Source organism: Leptonychotes weddellii, chromosome 10 (genome assembly GCF_054177405.1).
Source record: "Leptonychotes weddellii isolate Sample4059 chromosome 10, ASM5417740v2, whole genome shotgun sequence".
NCBI lineage: Eukaryota > Metazoa > Chordata > Mammalia > Carnivora > Phocidae > Leptonychotes > Leptonychotes weddellii.
The window spans coordinates 21,980,473-22,007,208 of record NC_138378.1 but is presented as its reverse complement, the minus strand read 5'-3'; the positions used below and the strand labels follow the sequence as shown (position 1 = coordinate 22,007,208).

The following is a 26,736-nucleotide window of genomic DNA, read 5'->3' as shown; positions in this document are numbered from 1 at the left end:
CATCTTCACTAAACTTTAAGCTCCAGGAGGGTAGGGGACTGACTGCCTTTTGCTGCAGGCATTCAGGTAATACTTTAGAAAATATGACACCATCCGTGAGAGGCAGAGCACAGGCTTTCGAGCTGAAATGCCTGGACCTGCAGCCTGGCTCCCCGCTTACCAGCTGTGTAGCTCTGGGACAAGTTGCTTATCCTTTCTGAGTCTATTTCCTCATCTCTAAGATGGGGAGAATAGTGTACCTTCCTCAAAGGGTTGCTGTGCTGATTGAATTAATGAAAAAGAAAAACACTAGAACAGGGCCTGGCACAAAGTTAGGACTTCGGTAGTACTAACCACTTACCTAAAGGATTATTTAAGAATATTTAGGAATAGCTCAGGATTATTTAAGAATATTTGTTATTTAAGAATATAATAAAACAAATTAAAAAAAAAATAGGGGTGCGTGGCTGGTAGAGCCTGTGACTCTCAGGGACAGGAGTTCAAGGCCCATGTTGGGCATGGAGCCCTTTAAAAATAAATGTTTAAAAAGTAATACCCCAGATTCCTGGCCACAGTAGTCATAGTGAGTGCACGGATATATCTGGGACTGAAAAATCACTCATAACTGTTTTTGGCCTCAGAGTTATGATACTGAAGTTGTTGCTCACTATGATAGGATTAGGTTTGGCCAGCTTCCCAAATAAGATTTTGGCTGTGATCTTGTTTCTGGTTCGTTATTTAAAAAGCTCATGAAAATCTGCAGCTGATGAGAATAATTTTAAAAGATGGCTATTAAAATGTTAGTGTTTAGGGCGCCTGGGTGGCTGTCATTAGGCATCTGCCTTCGGCTCAGGTCATGGTCCCAGGGTCCTGGGATCGAGCCCCGCATCGGGCTCCCTGCTCCGTGGGAAGCCTGCTTCTCCCTCTCCCACTCCCCCTGCTTGTGTTCCCTCTCTCGCTGTGTCTCTGTCAAATAAATAAAATCTTTTTTTTTTAAAAAAAGTGTTTAGTATGAAGAATATCCATTAGTACTTATCCTTTGTAACAGCTTGTCCTCCAGTAACTTCCAGTGTTGTATTAATAAAACAGAACCCATGCTTAAATCAAGGGGCAGCGATGGGAAGGGTTCAGGAATATTTTATCAGGGAAGGTTTGAAAGGACAGGAGCCATGGCAGCCACGGGGCACCCAGCAAGTGTTTGGTCTTTTCTTCTCAAAAAGCACCATCAAGGCAACAAAGCTCCAAGGGCGATGCCTCTGTTGCATGTTGTTGGGAGGGTTTGATGCCCCTATGGCCAAGGGTGGCAGGGTTTATCAGGATCTGAGACAAACCACCATCCCTCCCAAGAGCAGTCTTCAATGGGAAGTCAGTAAACCCACCACCACCATAGAAATAGAAGTGATACCTACAGTTTTCACTTAGCTACCCTTAAGTCTCCTGCCCACTGACCCTGGAAATTCAGTCTAAGGGAAGTATTCCACAGAAGGAAAACAGTTCCAAGTGCCAGGCAGAGTTAAGCACTTTACATATACTATCTCACCATCTTTTTATTTATTTATTTATTTATTTAAAGATTTTATTTATTTATTTGCGAGAGAGAACGAGAGACAGCACGAGAGGGAGGAGGGTCAGATGGAGAAGCAGACTCCCCGCTGAGCAGGTAGCCCGACGTGGGACTCGATCCTGGGACTCCTGGATCATGACCTGAGCCGAAGGCAGTCGCTCAACCGACCGAGCCACCCAGGCGCCCTCACCATCTTTTTTTTTTAAAGATTTTTTTATTTATTCATCTGAGACACAGAGATAACAGAGAGCATGAGCAGGAAGAGAGGCAGAGGGAGAGGGAGAAGCAGGCTCCTTGCTGAGCCAGGAGCCTGATGTGGGGCTGGATCCCAGGACCACTTAACCATCTGAGACGCTTAACCATCTGAGCCACCCAGGCGCCCCATATCTCACCATCTTTGAGGTAGACATTTTCCTATTTCATAGGTGAGAATACAGGATATAATCATTGGCAGAGGATTGCAACTCCAGACTGCTCAGAGTCCATACTCCTAGCAGTCTTAAGAATTAGCAAATACCCATCCAAGCACTGATTTAATAAACTATGGTATAATATGGATGGACCTCTTTTCAGTTTAAAAAAATTATGAAAACTGTACTAACTTGGAAAAATGTTGATAGGATTATGGGAATTAAGTTTTTAATTATAAATCCATCTTTTCGGAAAAAGACCACATGCTACAAAGCCCAAATTCTAAAAACACATTGCAAAATCTAATGTTCTGTTGAAATGTGAAACCTTAGAATTGCCAAAGCAAAGGATCTGGGTGGGGGAAGGTCAGGTCAGAACTGGGGCCTCATATACCACAGCAGCATATTTTTCAAGATGTCCAGCCAAACACTTTTTTTCCTGTAGAACACTTTACATTGCAAGATGTCTGTGGGGGAGAAGGGGCTATAAAAGTCTACATATTTTGTGCCTTTTTTTTTTTTTTAAGTGCAAGAGAGAGTACGCATGAACAGGGGTGTGGGGGTGAGGAGAGAATCTTAAGCAGGCTCCACACCCTGCATGGAGGCTGACGCAGGGCTCAATCTCATGACTGAGATCATGACCTGAGCCGTAATCAAGAGTTGGACACTTAACCGACTGAGCCACCCAGGCACCCCCATTCTAAAGTGCTTCTTTTAAAGAAACTCATTCAAGGGGCGCCTGGGTGGTTCATTCGGTTAGGTGTCTGGCTTCGGCTCAGGTTGTGATCTTGGGGTCCTGGGATCGAGCCCCACATTGGGCTCCACTCAGCGGCGAAGTCTGCTTGTCCTTCAGCCCACCCGCCCATTTGCTCTCAAAAATCTTTAAAGAAACTCATTCAAGTCTTGGAACACCTACAATTTGCTAGGAACTGCTTGCTCTCAGTAGTTAGGGGTGCATGAGTGAACAAAAACCCTTGTTCTCAGTGCCTATGTTATGGTGGGCTGGGAGGGGAAACTATTTTACATGCAGTGGGAAGGTGGAAATGCGGGAGTGAGCCAGGATGGGGTCAGAAAGGGTTTTTCTGAAGACTAAAGATCTAACTGCACATTTATGTGCTCATGAACATGCACATCAGCATACTAAAGACTTACGCATTCATGGAACCTGTTTAGTCTCAGACTTTTTTTTTAAACCACCAGTGGAACCCTTCTTTTTTCCCCTTTGCATAATTAGAAACACTCTTCAAGATTGTTTCCTAAGACACTTTGGAAACGATCTTGTTCCCTTCTCACAACCAAACCTGGCTCTTGATCAAAAACCCTCAGGGTGCCTTTTGTCACCCTGTAGAAGGTTCCTTGCAGCCGAGCTGGTTGGTGTGAGGTAGTAGAGACCGATGAAGCTGATGCTACTGTGAATGGGTAACTTAGGGCAGCCCAAAAGTGAGTGGGTTAATAGTTAATTCCATTTTAATCAGTCTTAAAGGGTTCTATCAGTCCAGAAACTGTTCTGAGAATTAAGTTAAAGTTGGGTTGAAACTGCAACAATCGTGTGCCAACCTGTCACACAGGCAAAATGGTAAAATCCTATCTTCCCTAAGGGGTCCCATTAAAGTAATAAGAAACGAATGAAACACATAGATACACACAAAAGCAATGGAGTGCTAATTACACAAGAGGCACTAATCCTTGCTTTATTCACGTAGTAACATCGGACACTGGGAATTGTGTGGGCGTAGATAACAAAAAAGACGGCATCATAAACAGTTGAGTTCATCAGGGCAGTGGTGGCAGCTCAGCCAGTGTGTGGTCTCCCTGGGACCTACTGGGTCGAGGGGCTACTCTGCTCCGTCCAGCACTTCATGGCCAACACTTGGCCTGTACTTTAAGAGTCACAGTGATTAAAAAAAACATGGTTAAGACATTGAGGGCTGAGCGATGGCTCCTGGGGCCACTTAGCCATCGAGACTGTGAGGAGCAGCGTTATGCCCTTACCGTCATGTGCTAGGCAGATCACAGCAAACACATGAAATGATCTTTCTCCGTGTGCTGAAGGGAGAAACAGCCTTTCAGCCAGATCATCAGGTGGCAGAACTCGAGGCACCAAGAGCACCATCACCTCTTGGTTTCTCATGGTCACACTGAAGCTACTTTTAATATAGGAAACAGAAAAGCATTTGTAGTGGGTCTTTTCAAACCCAGAACTGAAGCTGGGGAAAAGAAAAGCTTTCTCTAGCATCATAGTTTGCTCAGTTCTGTGTGGTACGACATGCCGCACTGCTTCCTCACCAACAGACGCCCAACTAGGGTTTTTCTCAGTGTGCTGGTTACAAGACCTACTTAGACTTTATTTCTAAGATTTTTTTTAGTGGCCAGTATAAGAAAGAAAAATTCGGAGGGAGGGAGGGAGGGAACCCAGCACCTTGTGTTCCCCTCACGTGGTAACAGCTGGAGGACTTGGCAGTGAGGTAGTAGCAACAATCCTCACATAAGTAAAGGAATTCAAATAATCTATGTAATCTTTCCCTGGACACTGAAAACAGGCTGTCCTCCCAGATCTCCTGTTCCAACCACCCTCTCACGTGAAGCTTTATCTCGAGACAAGCTGAGAAGACAAACAGCTGTCCAGCTGAAGCACCTGCCAATGGCTGGTTTCTCAGGATGAGGATATAGAGACCTCACCAGAGGCCAGGCACCAACTGTTTTTGCTGAATTCATTAAGCATAATTTTTATAGAAAACTGAAGGACAAAGCAAATTGAAAGGATCACTGTTATAATAACTTTAATTTATCTTGCATTTTACATAAGTCTATGAACGATTTTAAAAAAGCACCGCCTTACCCCATCACATTTTTCTGACAGTTGTTTAAGTAGGCAATGAGTATGTCAACAGCTTGAGCATTGGCATCTTGCAAGGATTTCAGACCAACCAGCCACACGCCAAAGAACCTGGCAGCTTTTCTATCTTGTTTTTTAATACAGTGGTAGGTCCACTCTGATGGTAAACCTGTCCAGCCAAATCTCCACAACACACTTTGCAAAATCAGTGGTGGCCAGCCAATTAGTTAGCTTTGGCACGGAGCTGTGCTCGCTTGCCTGTGACAGCCTGGAAGCCGGTTTTGATGCTGGCAACAGAGCATCGAGAATGACAAGTTTCGCACTGTAAGAAATAGAGTCGGGTGTCCTTTTGCAGGATTGTGTCCGGTGATCGGCACGTGTGACAGGTAACGTATTCCTCTGCAGGAAAAGCAACATACAGAATTACCTGGCGGCTGCAGTGAGCCAGAGGTTTCTTCCCTCTGAAACATCTTCTACCATGTACTCCACAAGCCAAGGCTGGCACCGAGACCAGGGAAAGCTTTAGCTTAACTTAGATATTCTAGGGATAAAAAGACACAAGCTGTTTGCTGTGATGCTTCAGGTACTAAACCAAGGTTTGAAAAAAGACTCCAAGGAGGCAGGGATGCTTGCCAGATGCCACTCCTGGTTCTATCTACAGGAGAGCCACTCAGAACTCATTAGCTTTCCTAGGTGGGAATACACCTGCCAATTTTAAGTGATTAGGAAGATGATAAAAGGCAGGCCAAGCCTGATTGCTAAGAGATTTCCCTGACTTGGCCTTCAGCCTAGAACCAAGCAGCATCCTTGATCTGCTGGGCCTTAAGAAATCAAAACCTTTCTTCTCTGTACCTGTAAGCAGCTACCAAGAGTAGCTGTCCCATCTTCCCATCATTTTCCCTCATCTTTGAAGGCGAAGGCCAGCCTTTCTAGCTTCATTAAAAAACCTGTAGATCTCCCCCAAAATATTACAGTCTGATTGAGAACATTTCAGAATGATGTAATTAAATTATACACTTACTGATATATCTTCTCAAAACATTTTCTATCTGTTTCTGTTGGAATCTTCCTTTGATTACAAGTTGATTATTACCATCTATAGAACCACTACGAGAGAAAAGAAAAGTATCTCCGTTATTGTTTCCTGTAAGAAACCAAATTCCAGAGCCTATTTAAAATATATTCAATGGCATAGGACAAGTTCTAGGAGCAGTGTTATACTACCTGATTTTTCAAAATTTATTTTTAAGTAGTTGGTGCCTGATGACGTACTATTTCCTAACACTGAATCCAATTTCAACCAATTACATCTCCAGTGACATAGATTTATGATTAAGTCTAACAAATTGATTCCTTAACTGTGTGTGATAGCTTATTCATCCAACAAGGGAAAAAAGACACTTCTACTGAATGTATAGCAGGTACAAGGCAGTGAGGGGGGTCTATATAAAAACAGGAAGGGAGGGCGCCTAGGTGGCTCAGTCTGTTAAGCGACTGCCTTCGGCTCAGGTCATGATCCTGGAGTCCCGGGATCGAGTCCCGCGTCGGGCTCCCTGCTCAGCGGGGAGTCTGCTTCTCCCTCTGACCCTCCTCCCTCTCGTGCTGTCTCTCATTCTCTCTCGCAAATAAATAAAATCTTTAAAAAAAAAAAACAGGAAGGGAACTATATCTTTAAAAATTCTAAGCACCAAATGTTTTGATTCAGTCATCGAGTTGATGAAAATATGCTAAAATGGGTTACAGTAATGGTTGTTCAACTATGTCAACATACTAAAAACCATTCGTACATTTAAATGTGTGAATTGTATCTCTATAAAGCTGTTACCAATAAAGAAGTACAGTTGAAATCACAGGTCACATGTTGTCAGTGGTGCTGACGAGCACTTTTGATAAGGTAAAGCTTTGCCCTAGACGTTATCATCTGTTACAAATCACAAAGTCAAACAACAAAATTCAGCCAGGTAGCATTAAATTTATATTTGTTTTGCATCTCATAAAACTGACTTTTTAAAGAACCTCTCCTGTGATTCTCCTTTAACTATAAAGCTTTATTATCCTCCATGGACTGTAACCCTTAATCGCCAAGCTACGGTGATTCTAATGCTTGATGTAGGAAAATTTTTTCCATTCACTGTCAAAAGATACTGAATTTTCTCAACAACCCCATAATAGCCCACTGACCATAAATTCACTGGTTACAACAATCCCACCTCTACAAAAACTAAATTATTCCGAGAAGTAGGACACCGCTAGTTTTTATTCCTTCATTAGTTTATGCAAGTTAAGAATAGTGTAACAAGTTTACATTTAAAACATTCTTCTACAACAGTCTACATATCTACCACTAGTCAAATAAATTACTCCTTAACCCCACAGTGAGTGTAGTCAGTTCCAACAAACTGAGTTTAAATAGGAAGACTTCTGAGTAGGAAGACAGCAAGACACCTTAGTTATCTCTATAAGCCTTTTAAGAGCTCAAGCTCTAGAGACAGGCAGAACTGAGTTTACGATCTTGACTATGCTAGCTATGTGACCAACTCACTGTTTCCAAACCTGTAAGACGGGTAGTATTAATTTCCACTTACAGTTCATGGGACTATTATTAACGACTGAGACAGTACCCCTAAAAGTGCTTGGCACAGTACCTGGCATACAGCAGGCACTCAGTATGTGTTACTCACCATTATCATGCTCTAAGTCTAGGTTACTTATTTTTAAAGGGACTTTTGGATTCCTGGTACTTATGGTCATACTCATTAGGATGGGCTCCGTGGGATACTGGTCTCCCTGAATGGGGATGGACTGGCTTGGTGCCTTCAACACGTGAGCCCTGAAGACAGGGAGCTAATTATAGATCCCTTTTCAATGTTTTCAAATCCCATGCCACTTGTCAGCCTATTTCTTTGATAGCCTATTAACAATTTAGAAAATAAATTCTGACCTAAGAAAATGGTTTCCTCGGAAGTCTAATATTTGATCCATAAGACGACCCAAGAATTCTAATGACAGGAACACCAGCAGGCCTGTATGGATGAGCCACTTTTAACTCTGTTCCCTATTCCTAAGCAGCTAAGCTCTCAAACAATTTCCCTCCCTCACTGGCCTAAAAGTTCCTCTAATTAGCATTATGTGAATGTTTTTTTTTTTTTTTTTTGTGAAAGTTTTTTCTAAGGTTGTTATGTACCCATTTCAAGTTATGAGAAGTTCCTCTGAAACATCCAGTACTACTATCCATAATTGTATATAAATGTGGATATAGCTTCTTACCTTGTACCCAATTCAGCCAATAAAAATGCAAGGAGATGTTTGGGCTGACGATGTAATCTAAAAAGAAAGTAAAATATATAAGCTTTATCCTTCACTGGAAATCTTACCGATTATCTAAAAAAAAAACCATCCTGCTCATTGTTTTTATCTGTAACTACTCAACTATTTGGTGATTTTTAGTGCCTAGCTCATCAAACCCTGAAATAAAGATACATAGATACCATTTATTTACATTTTACAGCCCATAAAGCAACATGTTATTTATAAATACATACATGTGAGTAAATGTCTAGAAACATGTTCAGGAAAGGTAAACACCAACTTTAGAGGTTAACCTCTTTCTCTGAGAAGGAAGGTGAAAGAATCAGAAACAGATACATAGATGTCCTTGATTGTAACTGTAAAACCCTCTTTTTAAAGAAAAAAATCTGGGGGTGCCTGGGTGGCTCAGGGTTAAGTGTCCGACTCTTGATTTCAGCTCAGGTCACGATCTCAGGGTTGTGAGACTGAGCCCCGCATCGGGCTCCCTGCTAGGCATGGAACCTGCTTGGGATTCTCCCTCTCCCTTTCTAAAAAAATAAATAAAAAATAAAACCTTTAAAGAAGAAAAAGATCTGATGCACATGTGTCAACAGGTCAAAATACAAGAAACCTAGGCAATGGGACACTTGGCTGTTTGTTCTGCTAATCCCTATGTATTTCCTTTTTGAAAATCTTCATTACCAAAAAAAGGGGAACAATATATAGAGAAATACCTCATGGTACCACAAGAGCAGAAAAACTGAAAACAGCTTAAATATTCACAAGTGAGGAGCAGTTAAATAAGTTTTGGTACATCTATTCTATTCTGCTTTTAGAACAAGGCAGGTCTCTATATACCCTCCCCCACCAAAGTACACATAGGAAAAAGCAAATACAGAGCAATGCCATTCAGTATTTAAACTTTTTAATACTATTCACTTGGGGGGCATCTGGGTGGCTTAATCAGTTAAGCATCTGACTCTTGCTTTCAGCTCACATCATGATCTCAGGGTCCTGGGATCAAGCCCCGCATTGTCAGGGAGTCGGCTTCCCTTCTCCCTCTGCTTCTGCTCCTCCCCGCCGCATGCACACTCTTCTCTCTCTCTCTAAAACAAATCTTTTCTAAAAAATAATTCTATTTACTTGGCATTGTTTGAACTTGTTCCAATAACCAGGTACTACTACAATTTTAAAAGTTATTCTTTCCCAAAGTGTAGTAAGTGAGGGTTGGTGAAAATATAATAGAAAGGTAAACTCCTACATTGCTAGTGGGAGTATAAATTGGTAGGAGCTTTCTGGAAAGCAATTTGCCAACATCTGCCATGAAAATAACCCATTCCTTTTCACTTGGCAGTTCCATTTTGGGAATTTGCCCTAAGGTTCTATTCTGAGTTACTGTCAAGATACGTCTATTAGGATGTTTCCTAAAGCTTTGCCACTGATCATGAAAACTCGGAAGCAACCATATCCAACTAAGGAACTGTTAAAATGTGTTGCTACTCAAAACATTTCTGAAGACTACTTAATGACATGGGTAAAAGTTTTGTGATATATTAAGAGAAAATTCTGTTGAAAACCAGTATGATACTAATTTATTTAAAAATATCTACATGCACAATACTAAACATAAAAGTATTATGATTATCTCTTAATGGTGGACTTACAGATGATTTTTCATTTTCTTTAGCATGTCTGTATTTTCTAGTTTTTCTACAGTAAGAATATACTACTGTTGTCATCAGCCAAAAGTCTAAAACCTTTTAAGTAATGCCTATAATGAAAACAAGTGATTATCTCAGGGTGGTAGAATTTATAGTGTTTATTCTCTTTTTTGTTCATCACTGTTTTGCCTTTTATCTGCAATAAGCATGTATCATTTATGAAACTGAGTAACAAAAAGTAGATAAATAAGGTCAGTTGCCCTAAAGAGCCTGTCAGAAAAGATGCAGCTGAGCTATGAGAAGTGCCAGGCCCAGAACATGACCTGGGGGTGAGATACACATGGGAGGTGATCATTAAGAAAGCTGAAATCTCATGGGGCGCCTGGGTGGCTCAGTTAAGTGTCTGCCTTTGGCTCAGGTCATGATCCCAGGGTCCTGGGATTGAGCCCCCAGTCAGTCTCCCTGCTCAGCAGGAAGCCTGCTTCTCCCTCTCCCACTTCCCCTGCTTGTGTTCCCTCTCTCACGGTTTTTCTCTGTCAAATAAATAAATAAAATCTTTAAAAAAAAAAAAAAGAAAGAAAGCTAAAATCTCATGGACCATGTCTTGGCAATGACCATTCAAAGAAGAGGCACACCAAATAAAGCTGCTGTCCCGGAGTTCACTTTTGCAGTTTGGCAGGCCCACCCCAGCCTAATGAGTTTTTCCACCTCCCTGGGCTCCCCAGGCTCCTGTCTGAGGACTACATTCAACCTCCTCCCTCTTCCCTCCCATCTGGTTAAGATCCACTCTCATGGGTCAGCATGAGTTGGCTTCTCTCACCTCTGGATGCCTGATAAAGCAAGCCCTGAGACCTAGAACAGGAAGAACTGACAGACTTAAACTGTGACCTCCCTCAAACCAACCCCGACACTTGTGCAATCTTTCCTTCTACCTGCAACAAAGTGCACAATAAGGACATTTAACATAGCCCCCATGGAGTATCTGGTATTTGGGGTGGAGGACTCTCCATTAACCAACTTACAGTTTACAGATATCTGTAAAGTTGACAAAAGAAGTTTTCTTTGTTCCTACTCGGACAACCTGTGGAGGTTTCATGACAAATTTCCTTTTCTCTCCAGCAACCATATCTGGATTCTTTTCCCTCATAATGTTGAATACTCGATTCAGTAGCTATAGAGAAACAATTGGTATTCACATACATTCTTATTAATAGCAGCAGTATAAAATTCCCACTCACTCTGTTTTACCTTCAAGCAAAGCAAACATCACTTTTTGCTAAACACAGTGCTCGCTTTAGCAGCACATACACACTTTTTGCTAAACACACACACTTATCACTACGTGTTCTGGCATTGCCTTAAGAGCAGGACTCAATCCTCAACCAGGATCTGGTCAATTAGGGATGCTCAGCAATACTCAGCTCAAAGTTGAATGAAGGAGCCCTACTAATTTTGCTGTTTCTAGGGAAAGTATGTGATATGTGGAAAAGTATGATTCAGGAAAGCCCAAATAAACTCGACTGGCCCTAAATTAGTCATCCCCTTCCTCTATACTGCTCTCTCAATTAAGGGGCTCCATGTCCTCAGAAGTTCATGGATTCAGATGGAACAGTGAATACCATAATGACTGCTGAACTCTGGGCATTTGAGGGTATCTGGCAACACTGCACTGATTGTGTGACCTCTCTGGGTCTGTTTCAGGATCTGTTCTTCGATGGCCCTTCCAATTCAGTATAAAGATCTTGCTCTTCAGGTGCGCCTGGGTGGCTCAGTCGGTTAAGCATCCGACTTTTGATTTTGACTCAGGTCATGATCTCAGGGTCATGAGATGGAGCCCGGGCTCCGCACTCAGCGGGGAGTCTGCTGGAGGTTCTCTTTCTCTCTGTCTCTCCGCCCCCCACACTGTGCATGCTCTCTCTCGTGCTCTCAAATATTAAAAAATAAGTAAATAAAGATCTTGCTCTTCTTTGAATTTGAGTGAACATCTTAGCCCTTTTTCATAACAGAATTTATCTTACCTCCTCATATGTGTAGTCTCTTTCTGAGCCCGCCCAAGCAGGACCTGTCTGGTTACTGAATGAGATACCATCATCTTTTTTGCTGTCTTCATCTTCTAAAGCTACAGATAATAAAGACCATAAGAATGAGGGGTAGGCAGTGACAAAGTGAGGGTGGGGGGCGGACACAGATCTAGAGAAATGAAAGCTTCAAAGACATTTGTCTTCCCTTCCACATAAAAGCATCAAGGCTCACAACCAACCTAGTACTTCTTCAAGACAGGGATGTTACAACTTTCATAAATAACCCTTAACAGAGACCTCTCTAGGAATTTGTGGTAACAGACACACCGAATTATTTCTTGATTTAACAAACACAAGATAACATAATGCACTGGGATAATTAGACAAAAAAAGTCCAGATGTTTTGAAGCACTTAAGATAACATCCACATCCATTAAAAAATCCATCTGCTAACTACACTAAAGTTCTCTAAAGAACTTTAGCACTTAGAATAAAACAGCACTTTTAACCAAAAAAAAAAAAAAAAAATTTAAACAGTTACAGTTAGTGTAATCCCAACTGCCAAATTTTTCCCCATGAAATCTTGAACTGTCATTATCAAGTTAGATACCCTTTCCTTTCAGTTTCCATTATCAGGCACTGGAAATAAGGAGAAGGGAAAAATAAGAAAGGTCATCAAAGAGACCAGGCCAAAGTTTTGAGTAACCTAGAAATCAGCTGCTGAGCCCCAATATTACCTTCATCTTTCTCTAGTATTTCATCCTCATCTGGGAACTTAACATTCTTCTTTTTCTTCTTTTTATTGCCAAGCATAATGTCAAGGTCATCCTCTGGTTCAGCTGGTTCTTGAATATCACTTTCAATCTTAAGATCCTAAGAAATTGAGATAAGAATCAACATTTTGATACTAGGACTATTTTTTTTAAATGACATGGGCTGACATCATTTTGGAGGAAAACATATTCACAATTGAAGTTATAGATAAGCAATGTCTCTCACAAGTGAACCAAACTGGCTCAGAAAGTCTGTCATTTAGGGGCACCTGGGTGGCTGAGTCAGTTAAGCATCTGACTTCAGCCCAGGTCATGATCTCGGGGTTCTAGTATCGAGCCCTGCGTCAGGCTCTGTGCTCAGTGTGGAGTCTGCTTGTCCCTCTCCCTCTGCCCCTCTCCCCACTTGTGCCCTCTCTCAAATAAATAAAATCTTTAAAAAACAAATAAATAAGGGCACCTGGTTGGCTCAGTCATTAAGCGTCTGCCTTCGGCTCAGGTCATGATCCCAGAGTCCTGGGATCAAGCCCTACATCGGGGTCTCAGCAGAAGGCCTACTTCTCCTCTCTCCCACTCCCCCTGCTTGTGTTCCCTCTCTCGCTGTCAAATAAATAAAATCTTTAAAAAAAATAAAAATAAAAACCAAATAAATAGGGGCGCCTGGGTGGATCAGTCAGTTAAGCGTCTGCCTTTGGCTCAGGTCATGATCTCAGGGTCCTGGGATGGAGCCTCGCATCTGGCTCCCTGCTCAGCGGGGACTCTGCTTCTCCGTCTCCCTCTGTGCTCTCTCTCTTGCTCACTCTCAAGTAAATAAATAAAATCTTAAAAAAAAAAAATTAAAAATAAAGTCTGTCATTTAAATTGGAAGTTCTTTAAGATACCTTGCTTTTTAGAGGCTCCACACCCAATGTGGGGCTTGAACTCACAACCCTGAGATCAAGAGTCACATGTTCTCCTGAGTCAGCCAGGCACCCCTCTTTAAGACACTTTTGTGGCATCTTTTCCTTTATTTTATCCATCAGCCTTGAGATCTTGTAATTATTGCCCATGTTTCCAAACCAGGCCACTGTCATAATCACCTGGGAATCTTTAAAAGATTCCTGTATCAGGGCACCTCAGTGACACAGTCGGTTGAGCATCTGATTCTTGGTTTCGGCTCAGGTTGTGATTTTGGGGTCGTGAGATCGAGCCCTGCATTGGGATTTGCACTCAGTGCAGAGTCTGCTTGAGATTTTCTCTCTCTCTCCCTCTGTCCCTCCCGCTCATGTGGTCTCTTTCACTAAAACAAATAAAATCTTAAGGAAAAAAAAAGAAAGATTCCTGTATCTTTTGGTTGACAATCTTTTTTTTTTTTAAAGATTTTATTTATTTATTTGAGACAGAGAGAATGAGAGAGAGAGAGCACATGAGAGGGGGGAGGGTCAGAGGGAGAAGCAGGCTCCCTGCCGAGCAGGGAGCCCGACGCGGGACTCGATCCAGGGACTCCAGGATCATGACCTGAGCCGAAGGCAGTCGCTTAACCAACTGAGCCACCCAGGCGCCCTTGGTTGACAATCTTTAGCAGGAACAGGGTTTAGGAGTATTTTAAAAAAGTTTCTAAGTATTCTGATGCAATCAATGGGAGCCATTTTTCCTCCTGACACCAAATACGTGGTTTTTTCCCACAGCTATTGTCCAACTCTCTGACACTAACTAGGTGGCCTACGATTCAATTCAATTCTGACACTACTCAGACTCAGTGACAGATTCCACAGGTTTAATGGCTCAGTCTCACAAGATTGTCCCAAGCACAGGGTCCCCATGTCTTACCCACACTTAGTCTGACTTGACTACAAATTCAGAACACCGCCCCCCCATTTAATAATCTGCTAGAACGACTCAGACTCAGGAAAACACTTAACTATTACCAGTTTATGATAAAGGATATAATTCAGTAACAGCCAAAAGGAAGAGATGCATAGAGCAAAAAAAAAGGGGGGGAGGGAGGCAGGTGCGGAGCCTTCTCTGGTTATACCACTCGCCCAACAGTTAGTGTTCACTAACCCTGAAGCTCTCTAACCCCCGCCGCTGAACGGTTTTTATGGAGGTTTCATTATGTAGGCAGGATTAAATCATTGCCCATTGGTGGCTGAACTCAATCTCCAGTCCCTTTCCCTGGAGGAGTGTGAATGTGAAAGTTCCAATCCTCTCATCACGGCTTAATCTTTCTGACAACCAGTCCCCCACCCTAAATAGCTATCCAGGGGCTCCCAGCCACTAGTCATCTCTCAAAATGATACTTTTATCACTCCAGAGATGCCACGGGTTTTAGAAGCTGTGTGCCAGGAACTGGGGACAAAGACCAAATATTTATTTTTTATTATACCACAGTCAGTTGGCACCAGATTGTGAAGATGTCTTTGGGCATCATTTCAATAGATGACATCATGAAAGAGGGAAAAGGCAGAATCCAGAGAATTACAGTCACCTGATGAATGGATGAAGACAAGGTACAGCTTGATCCTAAGATTGGCTGCTATAGTTATGGATGTAAACAGGGCACTAGAAATGAGTCATACACACCCCAGAAGATCAGAAAAGGCCAGTCTCAGTCTCTAGTCTTCTAATGTCTCCATCCTTTTCACCAGCTTATCCGGCTTCCTACCCTCAAGTATGCTGTCAATATTACCTTATCAACATCTATTTTTACATGCCTACATCCTGAAAAACTCTGACATTGGCTACTGTAATTTCATAAATCTTAGCAGAAAAACTGGAATAGCTGGGAGTAAATGACACTCAGCCTTGAGATCCCAAATCCAGCTATGTAGCCTCAATGCCACATTTGGCCATCAAAAACCAATCAGCTCATGTGTAGTAGCTGGATAACACATACACGAGAAAGCAGATATTTAGTCTCTAAAATGACAGTCATTAAACGAGAAACTTAGATATACTGATACAAATTAGCACACAACAGCTAATTTCTAGTCCTATACTATTTACTTCATTCCAGCCAGATCTACTTCCAAACTGAGGCAAAGACCCAGTGAAACACAGAAAATGGCAGAGTGTTTTTCAAGATTTTTCAAAAGCCCTGTGATGGTCTGAAAATTCAGGTGGACGAGTAACCCAACACCCAGAATCTTAAAAACACTTTAGTTTCGAGTTAAACTCCTTGCCTTGCCTGATGAAGATACTTGTAGTAACAAGCTATGTTATGCCTTCAATAGTAGAGAAAAAAGTATTTAAACACTTAGTAGGAGCAGAGCTTATAAGTGACTCTTCAGGACAAAAGCTACTAGAGGAACTGACCAACAAAACCTTGTTAACCAAGACCTTCTGTAGCACATCTGGTATGTCACCTTGTTACCCAGGATATTTAAACCTCTTTTGTTCAGTATAATCTGAATATTTCTTTCACAGTTTCCCTACAACAGTAGGAAGAGAAGAGAATCCCCAAACAGGGAGAGAATAGGTAAATCCAGGTAAAATCATCTTGTTCTAAAGGAGTCTAAATTATTCCTGAACTAAAATAATCTCTGAAAAGGAAAAATATCTTATTCATTTCAGTACCTTAGCAATTAGCACACAATGCCTGACTCACTGTAATTACCAATACATATTTGCTGAATTAACCAAGCTATCAAAATTGTGACATTGTTTCCAAAACTGAACAAATTACTGTATACATTTCCTATTACATGTGAGACACACCTTATTTACTTGAGTTTGAGCAAATAAACTATTTACCAAAGAAAAATTGGGGTAGAAAGCATAAAATGGGATACTTAATACATGTGTATGTGTGTTCTCATGCTTGCTCCTTCTCACTTGTATATACATAAAATTGCTATTACCCTGGATTTTTGAAATAGATGTGTGGGCTCTGCTCAGGATTCCTGGACAGGGTCTTTAAAATAGTAGCTCTAAATAAGGGAATAACAGACTTTCAGCTCCTTCTTGATCCATCCTCTTACTATTTACCCACCTACCCACCTATTTATCCATCCTTGTTCAGAAGAATTTTGAGATATTTATACTGGAAACTGATCCAGTAACAAGATAATCACAGGGCCTCATGTCCCTAAAAGACGAAAGAACCCCAAAATACCAGCCTAAATGCTCCTGTTCTCCTACAGGCCATAAAATCATCAGCCACCAACCATCACAAGCTGGGGTTCATTTTTTGCTGCTCAAAGGAACATGCGTAAGTTTGTATCTTCAACATGCTACCAAAAGTCTAACAGAAGAAACCATACGGGGCGCCTGGGTGACTCAGTCGTTAAGCGTCTGCCTTTGGCTCAGGTCATGATCCCGGGGTCCTGGGATCGAGCCCCACATCGGGCTCCCTGCTCAGCCAGGAGCCTGCTTCTCCCTTTCCCACTCCCCCTGCTTGTGTTCCCTCTCTCACTGTGTCTCTGTCAAATAAATAAATAAAATCTTAAAAAAAAAAAAGAAGAAGAAACCATATGAACATATGCTCCACAGGATTTCTCATAGCTCTCCTCAGCCAATCTCAGTGTGGTTAATGACCAAGGGCATTTTGTAATCATCTTAATGGCGCTGCAATACAATGTGTAAAACTCAACTTATATTCCTTTAAACTGTTTAATCCCTTTAAGATACCTAGTCAGACACACTCCCAAGAAAATGACCTTAACACTGATCAAGTACTTAATAACAAAAGCAAAGCTACTGAGACAAGACAAAAAGAAACATCAGCTATTAGCAACCTTTCGAGAGGTCAAATTTTACCTTCAATAAGAAAGCAATACTACCTTTACACCTTCTTCAGCTTCATCAATATCAAATATCTTTTTTGTTTTTTTCTTCTTTTTCTTCTGATTAAAGAAGTTCAAGTCATCTAAATCATCAGAAGCATCTAAAAAGACAGATAATTAAGAGTATTAACAACTAGCAGAAAGTACAGCACAAACCGAGTTAAACCAACATTTCAGCTATTGATTAGTCAAGTCACCAGAATAGAGAGACTGGATATTAGTTAGTACAGTGGTATCTCTACAACCTAAGGTTATGGTTCTGAAAAACTCAATGGCAGGTCAAGTCAAAGCTTTGTAGGAAAATCCTGGTTAGGGGACCATGTTGGGAATATTTACTTAGTAATCTGACCATACCATGCCTCATTATTCTTATGGCAAAGTCAGAGTTCTAACACAATTTCTAAGGGTCTCTAGTTTTATCTCTCCATTTCTGCCTACCCTCTCATCTACCAACCCTTAATTTCTGGTTCCAGTCCAACTAAACTACTTCCACTTCTTAGTGTAGTGTGTGTGGTCTCTTACCTAAGCCTCCTGTCAGCCCTCTCATATTGCACTTATCTTCATCTCACTGGATCTTGGTTAGAAGTAACTACCACCAAGAAGCCTTCTCTAAGCCTATCCCCCAAAACTGGGTTTTAAGTGCCCCCCTAAGTGTCTTGAAAGAACCTTCTGTTACTCCAACAAAGGTACTTACTGGCTTACCTATCTCCCTACTGGCTACTAAGGTGCTATACTTTTTTCATCTAAATCCTAGTGGTTAGCTCATTGTTACTAAAATCAATCAACAAAGGGCCTTATAAAGTATATGACATTTGTTAAAAAAAAGGCTACAATTTGAAACTTTATCCACCATTAGTAATAATGGGTTTATTCAATAAGTCTTCCATTTGTCCTGCCCTATTGTACACTAAGAATATTTTAGGATCCCTCTGCTACAAAGTTTTTCAAGGAGCTGTTTATGAATTCATTTTGTCTTATTACAAGAATGTCTTACTTTTCACGTGTTTTTTAAAACATGTACAAGATGCTTAGCACATGCTAGATGCTCAACGAATGTCAGTTCTCCCCATCGCCAGCAGTGTCTTATGTTCACTAGACATGAATCATGTTTATTGCATCACTTATTTCTAGTAATCAAATGGTGTCTATGTTAGAGCACAAGAGGGAATAACTTAACGCTGGTGTCTAAATCCAAACATTTTAGGCTATAATTTTAATCTCTTTTTATAGATTCTCAGGTTTGCTAAGATACAAAACTGCCTATTTTGCTCCAATGTCTTTCTGCCTACACTCAAATACAACTACAATTAAAATTGGAAGAGACCTGACAGGTTAGACTGGAAAAACTAGGCCTGGAATGATGAGGTTTTGTCATCTCTGCAACTTGTGGATTTGGTAGGAATTTCTCTGGAACAAGTCTATCAGAAATCTGGCAAGATCCAGTGCACACAACATATTGATAGCCTCAGCTTCACTTACCAGGCTGAGAGGTCACTGTGCACAAAATCCAAAACACTCACAGAAGAGAATCAGGTCTCATAGGACATCACTGACTCTTTCATATCTACAACTCACCCTTTTTCCTACTGTCCTCTTCATCGGCTTCTACATCTTTATCCTCAGTTGGCTCTGGTTCTACTTCTTTTGTTTCTGAGGACTGGGTTTCTTCTGTCTGGGCATCCCCTTCCTCATCTAACATAAAAGGCTTCTTCTTCTTCTTTTTCTTCTTGCTCATAGTAGGATCAAAAATCATCTGTTTAAAAAAAGAAAAAGGAACCAAGTGATTGTTTTTAAAGACACTCACATTCCAAATGTTGTATACTCAAAAAGTATACGCTTGAAAGTACAATATATGGTGCATTAAAGTACCAAAAAGGATTTTACAAACACAAACAAAAAGTCCATCCAACAACCTTCCCTTATTAGTAAAGGGGTGGGGGAGGGGTATGGTTCGGAAACACATGCACATGTCTTGAAATTTGTAAATTCTACAAGATACTGCAACTTCACTTTTAAATTTCACAAGCAAATTTGGAGACTTTATTTACGGCTGGTAACCTGGGGTTGCTATGCCAGGAGACCTGACCTGATAAAAAATTAAAACAAGAACTGCCCCCCCCCCCCCACCCAAGTTCAGACAAATCTTTAAGAAAATCCATCAGCAACCCTTCCTATAGCAAATCTCTGAGTAAGAGAAACTTCCATACCACCTTTTATTTTGCTTTTTGTTTCCGGAACATTAAGTTTTCTTAGTTATTTTAAATCTAATGTCCACTAGAGAGTAAGTGAAAAACTAAACTAATTTATAAACAACTTGTGCACACTGATCTCTTGGAAAAAAATATCGATCATTATTTTAGACACAACAGTTTAACAACATATAGAATAGATGCCTGGTACAATGTAAAGAGGTCTTTGAAGTCAAGCAGAATTGGATTCAAGTCCCAAGTATTTTTCTCTAAGCCCTTACCAATCTTTGTCCAAATTCTACCATGCTTAAATTTAGGATTTTGCCCAATGATCTGAGTGACAGAGAAGTATTTGAAAGCACAAGTCTGGAGTCCAACTGACTGAATTCAAATCCACTCTGGCACTTACTTGTGTTACTCCAGATAAATTCTTGCCTCGTTTATAAAATGGAGATTAGTAGTGGAACCAAAAACAAACCTAATAATGTTATTGGGAGGATTAAATGAGTAATTAAATATAAAACACTTCGCACAGTGCCTGGCACAAAAGTACTCAATGAATGTTAGCAATTATTATAATTTATGTAATGCTTTATAGTTCTGACAAAGCATGATATCTCTTGATTCCTATCACTGAAATTTCATCAACTCAGGTTGATTAAATTTCCAAGACATATCATGAAACTCTCAAAAAAAATTCCCAAAATTGATTCCAATTTACTTACATTTCTTTATGACCCAAGTACATTAGAGAAATTGAGCTACACTGAAACCAAACTAGGGTCTGTAATAAGGTAGGGTAGATATCGTCCTCACCCAATAAAGAAGGCTCTGCAAAACATTCTGGAAATTGATACAGCCTCATTTCAAAGATTTCCTCTGCCACCCTCACAAAGATTTAATTGTGTAGCAAATGAGTAATTCTGAAATGCAGTCAGTCTGAAGAACATTACTGAGCAAACTTAAAGAAGATATAAAAAATAAATAAAGAAAAAATAAAGAAAATAGGAGAAACAGGAGGAAGTTCCCCATGGCTAATCTATTAGGTCCTGGGTCACTGTACATGGAATGTTGCGATCTATTCCAGGGAGGTATCCAGTTTATCCTCATTTACTGAAAACGGAGATTTGGCAAAAGGACAGCATACTAGGCACTAGAAATTTGGTTGTCTGGCAGGGCTTACAATTTATTGCATTCTTCCCCAAGTATCAAGTTCCCTGGAATATTAATTATCTTTTAACTATTATTCAGCAAGACAGACCAAAGATAGGAGGGATTCTTAAATCAGAGGACAGCACCACAGTTGTCTTCTTACCCTCTGAATAGCATTTATACTTAAGTGTACAGGCAAACAGTTTGCTTATAGCCTTGTAAAGAGTAATAAACATGCAGGAATTATATACTGAAGTAATTACATCTCTCTCAGTTACTGTCTCTGGATACTTAACACATAAAGTCAGTGCCTCATATACTCACACCACATAGGAAAGTAGAGTTTAAATATAAGGAAACCAGGGATCCCAAAGTGGTGCCCAGAGCAGGACTCCCCCAAAATACAAGGCCATGTCAGTCCTGAGTAAAAAAAATGTTTTTGCCTTTTTTTTTTTTTTAAAGATTTTCATGTCTGACTTACAAATTATTACATTCAAAATGTTTTATGAGACTAGTTTGGTTTGAGAAGCAAATAGTTGCTGACAGTACACTTAGGAAAAACCACAGACTCTCTTGAGCTTTTTTTTTTTTTTTAAGTCCACAACAAAGCTTTCAAAAACAGCTTCCCACTTTCAACTTTCCAGGTTGGGTTGGGTTGGAGAATGCTAAAATGCTTCATGAAAGTGGTAACCTACTCTCATCCATCAGAATTTACCCGAGATAACTTTATGGCCACACCACACCCAGGAGGCAAGTGTTAGTTACAGAAGAACCTAGAGAAGCAAGGTGAGAACAAATGCTAAATATTGTCATCCGTGGGTGATGGGATCCTGGGAGATTTTTATTTCTTTGTATTCTTCTGTGCTTTGTAAACTCTGTACAACACACATTCCATTTTTTTTTTTAAAGATTTTATTTGAGAGAAAATGAGGGAGAGAGAGCATGGGAAAGGGGAGGGTCAGCGGGAGAAGCAGACTCCCTGCTGAGCAGGGAGCCCGATGTGGGACTCTGTGGGACTCAACCCCGTCCTCGGGACTCCAGGATCATGACCTGAGCTGAAGGCAGTCGTTTAACCAACTGAGCCACCGAGGCGCCCCACACACATTCCATTTTTAATCAGAAACTTTTTTTAAGTTTAAAGCTTCTTTTGTAAAACATCCTACCATGTTGCATGAAAACCTAATGGTTCTGACACCCTGTAAATGTGGCCTAGTAATAAGCAGTAATCTTAGCTATTGACGGCACTAAAAAAAATGGTCTGAAAAATAATGAATGCCTGCAGATTAGGATATTTTTCCAGAATTCTAGAACACTGCTTTTTAAAGGTCATGGTGTTCCACTAGGTTAAAAAAAGTTATATTTTGGTGAGTTTCTGGCTTACTTACCAGGTTTTAAAAGAAATGTATGCAGTTTATTTTATGTCAATTATACATCAATAAAGTGTTTAAAGAAAGAAGGAAATGTGAAGAAAATAGGAAAAAAAACAGGTTCTTTAACCCTCTGTCCTAGCCCAGAACTTCTACTCTTGGGGAGACCCTGGCAGTTTATAAATAATTTCCATGTACAACTTTTCACTTGATCCTTACATGTCTGTAAAGTAGTCAGAAGTTAAAGACTGGCCTAAGAATACTAATCTAGTCAATAGTACTAGAGGAACCAGACCCTGCACATACCTCCAGAGTTGAAGCCAAAGGCTGAGTTTCTAGTCCCACTAACTTGCTGTGTGATCTTGGGCAAGTTAACCTTCCTAGGCCCTAGTTTCCTGCCTATAAAATGAAGTTGGACTGGTAGACCTGTGAAGCGTTAAGCTGCTTACTACTTTATTGGCTTCCAAAGCCCTCTGCTGGAATGCTGGTTCTGCCATTTTTTGCTGGCAAAATCTTGTTCACCCTTCAATAATTTATTCACATTCCACTTCCTTCAAAACTTGATCCCACTGCTAAAACTGAATCCTCCAGCTCCCCAAATCGCTATGTTGAAATGGCCCTATTTCTTCTCCTGTAGCTACTAGTAGATCTCTTAACTCCCTTACAACACTTGTACTTTACCATAAACCCCATACACAGAGTAGTACCCCACAGACCTACATAGGCACTGTTAAAGATTATGAAAAGCTGAGAAAATGGGTAGAAAAGAAACAAGCATGAAACACTGCCACTCTCAGAACTTCTGAAATACAGTGGCCAGAGCAATGTCTTGGAGTTCAGAGCATGACCTCCAAGCAAGAACCACCTACTTCATTTAGACTCTGTTTATCTCCTAACAGAGCAAGAGCTTCCCAGTTACCTAGATGGAGGCAATATTGCACAGATCTGGAATTCTACTACTGGCTCCGCCACTTACTATTTAATCATGGGCATCATACAACTCTCTAAGCCTCAGTTCTCTCATCTCTAAAATGGGCATAATAACAATGATACCAATTTTACACAGTTATTGTGAAAATCAAATGTGAGACTGGAGTTGCCTCCTCCAGAATAAAGTCCAAATTCCTTAATTTGGTCTTCAAATCCCTCCAGGAATTAGCCACCACTTACATCTCAATGGAATTAACTCTAAGCAAACTGGAGAATATCCTTTCCGTGAGCACATGTACTTGCCTTCTTAACCACTCCCTCTACCCTGTGATCAGGCCTTTCCACTACTGTGGAAATTCTAAGCATCGTTCAGGGTCTACCTAAAAAAACCAACGCTCGAGGAAGCCTAGATTTTTTCCTCCTCCTCCTCTCCAAGGCGCTATAGGCCAAGCACCCCAATATTTACAAAGTGAATTATAAATTCAAGAGCTTTTTTTTTTTTGGCGGGGAGACCTGGCCGGTAAGCTGTAGCTTTCCCTCAGTCAATACTTACAGCACTTAAATTAAATTTCATTTTAAGCCGTTTGATTTTACATGAACGGGTACAAATCTGGCTAAAAAGGATTTGAGAAAATTTGCTGAAGTACAAGCACGACGGTGGAAAAAGATCCAGCCAGCTTCGCAGCCCGATCTTCCCGCTCACGTCGCTGTGAGCTCTCTGTTCAGGGAGGCTCAGGGACTCCCGCCCTAAAACTTTCCGAGGTGAGTCACTTTTTGAGGCTGAAGGGTCTTTTCCTCTGTCCTATCTCCCTCACCCCTATAATGCTCAAGATGAGAATAAGGGCGGATACCGGCCAGGACAAGCCAGCCTGCAAAGTTGAACGAGGGCGCTCCGCCGGAGCTGAGGGAGGCTCCTTTCACCACTCCGGCGCCCAGCGAGGAGAGTTGGAGCCGCACTGTCAAATCGAAAGGAATGCAGGGGTCGGCAGCCCCAATCTCGTTCTTTTGGGGCATTACCCGGGCATTCAAGCCCTCTTCTGGGAGGGCGGCTCAACGAGCTCAAAATTCCGGAAACGCCGGCCACAGGAGGACGTAGGCCTCGGCGCCGCCACCCTGAGGAGAGCCGGGCGCGACCAGGCCCGCGGCTCCGAAGTCCTCACCGGCTCTATCGCTCCCAGCCGCTTAGGCCCGGGGGCCCCACATGGCGGCGGCCGGCCGCTAGGCCGCAGGCCCGGTCTCCCACACCGGGGTGGGTTAGCCTCTCCGCCTCAGTCCTTAGCCCTAGAACCAGGCTCAGGCCCTCACCTCGTCCCCGGACATGGCTGCGGCTCGAGTGGGCTCGGCACGGACGGGAAGTCGGACGGGTCAGCCCCAGGCCCCGCGGGCTGCACTGCTCCTACCGACACTGCTCCTACCACCGCACTAGGCTCTTGCATCAGCTAAAGGGAACGACACCCCGCCCTCTCCTCCCAGGCGTTGGAAATACGCCTGCGCAGAGCCTGCCAAGGCGCAGGCGCACGGAGGAACCGCTCTGGAGCGCTCCGTCTGGCGCGAGTTACCAGGGGACGGCGCGGCGGCCGGCAAGCCGGGACTTGTAGTCCGCCCAGAAGAGGCGGGCACTTACAGGACGGCCGCCCAGCGTTCCGTGCGCGTGTGCGACGTCTAAGGAAGCCGGACGGAAGGTTGGCTTTTGCAGTTGGCGGCTGTTACCTCAGTCTGTTTCCGGGCAGAGGTTTCCACGCTGTTGGGCCGGGCTTGTGGAGCGAATTCGGGGCCATTTCTCCTGGGTTAGGTGGTGGGTGGGAGGCTCAGTAATATGAACCCGTTAGGGCTTTAGGTTCCTTGCTACTACCTACACTATGAGCCCTTGAGGTGTTCCAGTGTTTGAGGGACTCAGAAGTTGGAGCTAGGGGCGCGCACCTCACTAAGAGGTTTTACTTAATGAGAAATTTAATCTGACATGCCCGATTCCAGCTTGGGAGGTCGGAAGCCAAAAGTTTTGAGGAGAGATGTCCCCTGAGAAGAAATGGACTGCCAGTAGTCTGTCAGGAAGCCTGAAAATACTTGTTCATGAAATCTCTGCTTGAACGCTCTGGGTGCCTCATGCAATTCCCCTTGAGGCATAATAACAGCAGTTAACCTTTGAAGGGGCTCTCACGATTGTGGATGGCCTCCAGCTGAAGACCGCTGACAACACCAGTAAAGTTGAACGAAGTTGGCCTTATTGTCTCCTTGCAAGGAGGGAGACACATCATGAAGGACGGCGGCATTTCAGGAAGAGGGTGCCTGAAAGAATTTACAGGATTTGGACTTGTGTTAGGTAACCTCTAGGTGTGTTCAAGGAAGCAGGCCTTCTGTCTAGACTGGATGCTTTTAGGAGGTGGAGGTAATTCTATGACGGGATATTTTAATAATTCTTATAAAAGATTTACTTTTTTTTAAGATTTTATTTATTTATTTGACAGAGAGAGAGAGGCAGGGAGAGAGGGAACACAAGCAGGGGGAGCAGCAGAGGGAGAAGCAGGCTTCCCACGGAGCAGGGAGCCCGACACAGGGCTCGATCCCAGGACTCTGGGATCATGACCTGAGCTGAAGGCAAACGCTTAATGACTGAGCCACCCAGGCGCCACCAAAAGATTTACTTATTTTAGAGAGAAAGAGTGAGAGGGTGAGCATGTGGGAGAGAAGCAGACTCCCACTGAGCGCAGAGCCTGATGCACGGCTCCATCTCGCTACTCTGAGATCATGACCTGAGCTGAAATCAAGAGTCGGGGCTTCACCGACTGAGCCATCCAGGTGCCCCTTTAATTCTTATCTAAAAAAGGGAGAATAACCAAGAGAAGCTGAAGCTATGCTTGATTATGAAGCAGCGGTCCCTCATGTTGGCCAGGAGAGGGGCATATTTGTTTTGTGTGTGTGTGAGCGGGACAATGTTTTTGTTTGTTTGTATTCAGACATGGTTTTGGAGTGGTTTTCGTTTTGTCTTCATCCATCCTGGTCAGAGTGGCTTTGATAATTGGTGTTCCATGAAATTGTTTGTATTCAACAGGGCAGCACATCCCAGTTTATGGTGCCAGCCTAATTCCCACTATCAGGGGCTGCTTTTCTCCTTTTCACTGTGTTTCATATCACCTAAAAATGTGCTATGCTTTAGGCCTCAAAAGAACTATGTGAGACAATCCACAGATAGTTAGTACTCCCCATTGGCTACTAGTCCCTAATCTAAGCATGGCAGGTAAAATTACGTCCCTGCCTCCAGGAAGCTTACAGTTTATGAGAATACTTTATTAGCCCCTTTTTCCAAATGAGGAAACTGCTTTCATGGCATCGAGTAATTAGTCCAAAATCATACAGCCAGCAAAACAGGGAACCTGGGGATCCGAGTCCAAACAATCTGATGTCAGTGGCTGTCACTTTACCACCTTGAGAGTTTGCAGCCCTAAGGAGGCTGCAGTACCTCCTCAGTAATCTTCAGCTACTGATACCTCTTCATACCTGGGTTTCTCAATAGCAGCATTATTGACCTTTGGGGCCAGATAATTCTTTGTTGTTGGGAGCTGTTCTGTGCATTTTAGGATGTTTAGCAGCATCCCTGGCCTGTATCATGTCAGTGGCACCCTGCCCCTCGTTGTGACAATCAAAAATGTCTCCAGACTTACCAAATCACCCATGGTTGAGAGCCACTGGTGTATACCATTTATCTCCTCCTGGGTGTTTGAGAGATAACAAACATTTGCAGCATGAGAATCCCCAAACCACATTGAATGGGGAGATCTTGAAGAGAGAGAGACTGTGTGGCCTAAAGT

At 42.2% G+C, this 26,736-nt stretch overlaps 1 protein-coding gene and 2 long non-coding RNA genes across 5 annotated transcripts in view; 2 read left to right on the top strand and 1 right to left on the bottom strand.

Annotated features, from left to right (window-relative positions):
* Positions 1 to 4,716: 4,716 nt before the first annotated feature.
* On the bottom strand, positions 4,717 to 24,403 carry EIF2S2 (eukaryotic translation initiation factor 2 subunit beta). Of its 2 annotated transcripts, none has more exons than XM_081832994.1 (9): positions 24,236 to 24,402; positions 18,868 to 19,045; positions 17,290 to 17,393; positions 12,497 to 12,632; positions 11,757 to 11,857; positions 10,761 to 10,909; positions 8,057 to 8,113; positions 5,811 to 5,896; positions 4,717 to 5,188 (listed from the first exon to the last, which is right to left on the bottom strand). In XM_081832994.1, the coding sequence occupies exons 1-9, from the start codon at positions 24,248 to 24,250 to the stop codon at positions 5,013 to 5,015; spliced, it is 1,002 nt and encodes a 333-aa protein (XP_081689120.1). In that variant the 5' UTR covers positions 24,251 to 24,402; the 3' UTR covers positions 4,717 to 5,012. The 2 variants fall into 2 exon arrangements, with proteins under 2 accessions (XP_081689120.1, XP_081689121.1); XM_081832995.1 differs by having other exon boundaries at positions 5,122 to 5,330; positions 24,236 to 24,403.
* LOC145723813 (uncharacterized) lies at positions 12,632 to 17,390 on the top strand. The gene is made up of 2 exons (XR_014149120.1): positions 12,632 to 15,018; positions 16,651 to 17,390. It is a non-coding gene; the product is annotated as an uncharacterized LOC145723813 (long non-coding RNA).
* A 37-nt stretch (positions 24,404 to 24,440) lies between the features above and the next one.
* Positions 24,441 to 26,736, top strand: part of LOC115941425 (uncharacterized) — a 29,325-nt gene continuing 27,029 nt past the window's right edge. The window contains exon 1 of one of the 2 annotated variants that reach the window (XR_004076180.2): positions 24,441 to 25,316. This is a non-coding gene — a long non-coding RNA (uncharacterized LOC115941425). The remainder of the gene's footprint in view (positions 25,317 to 26,736) is intronic. The other variant, XR_014149117.1, reaches the window with a different exon arrangement.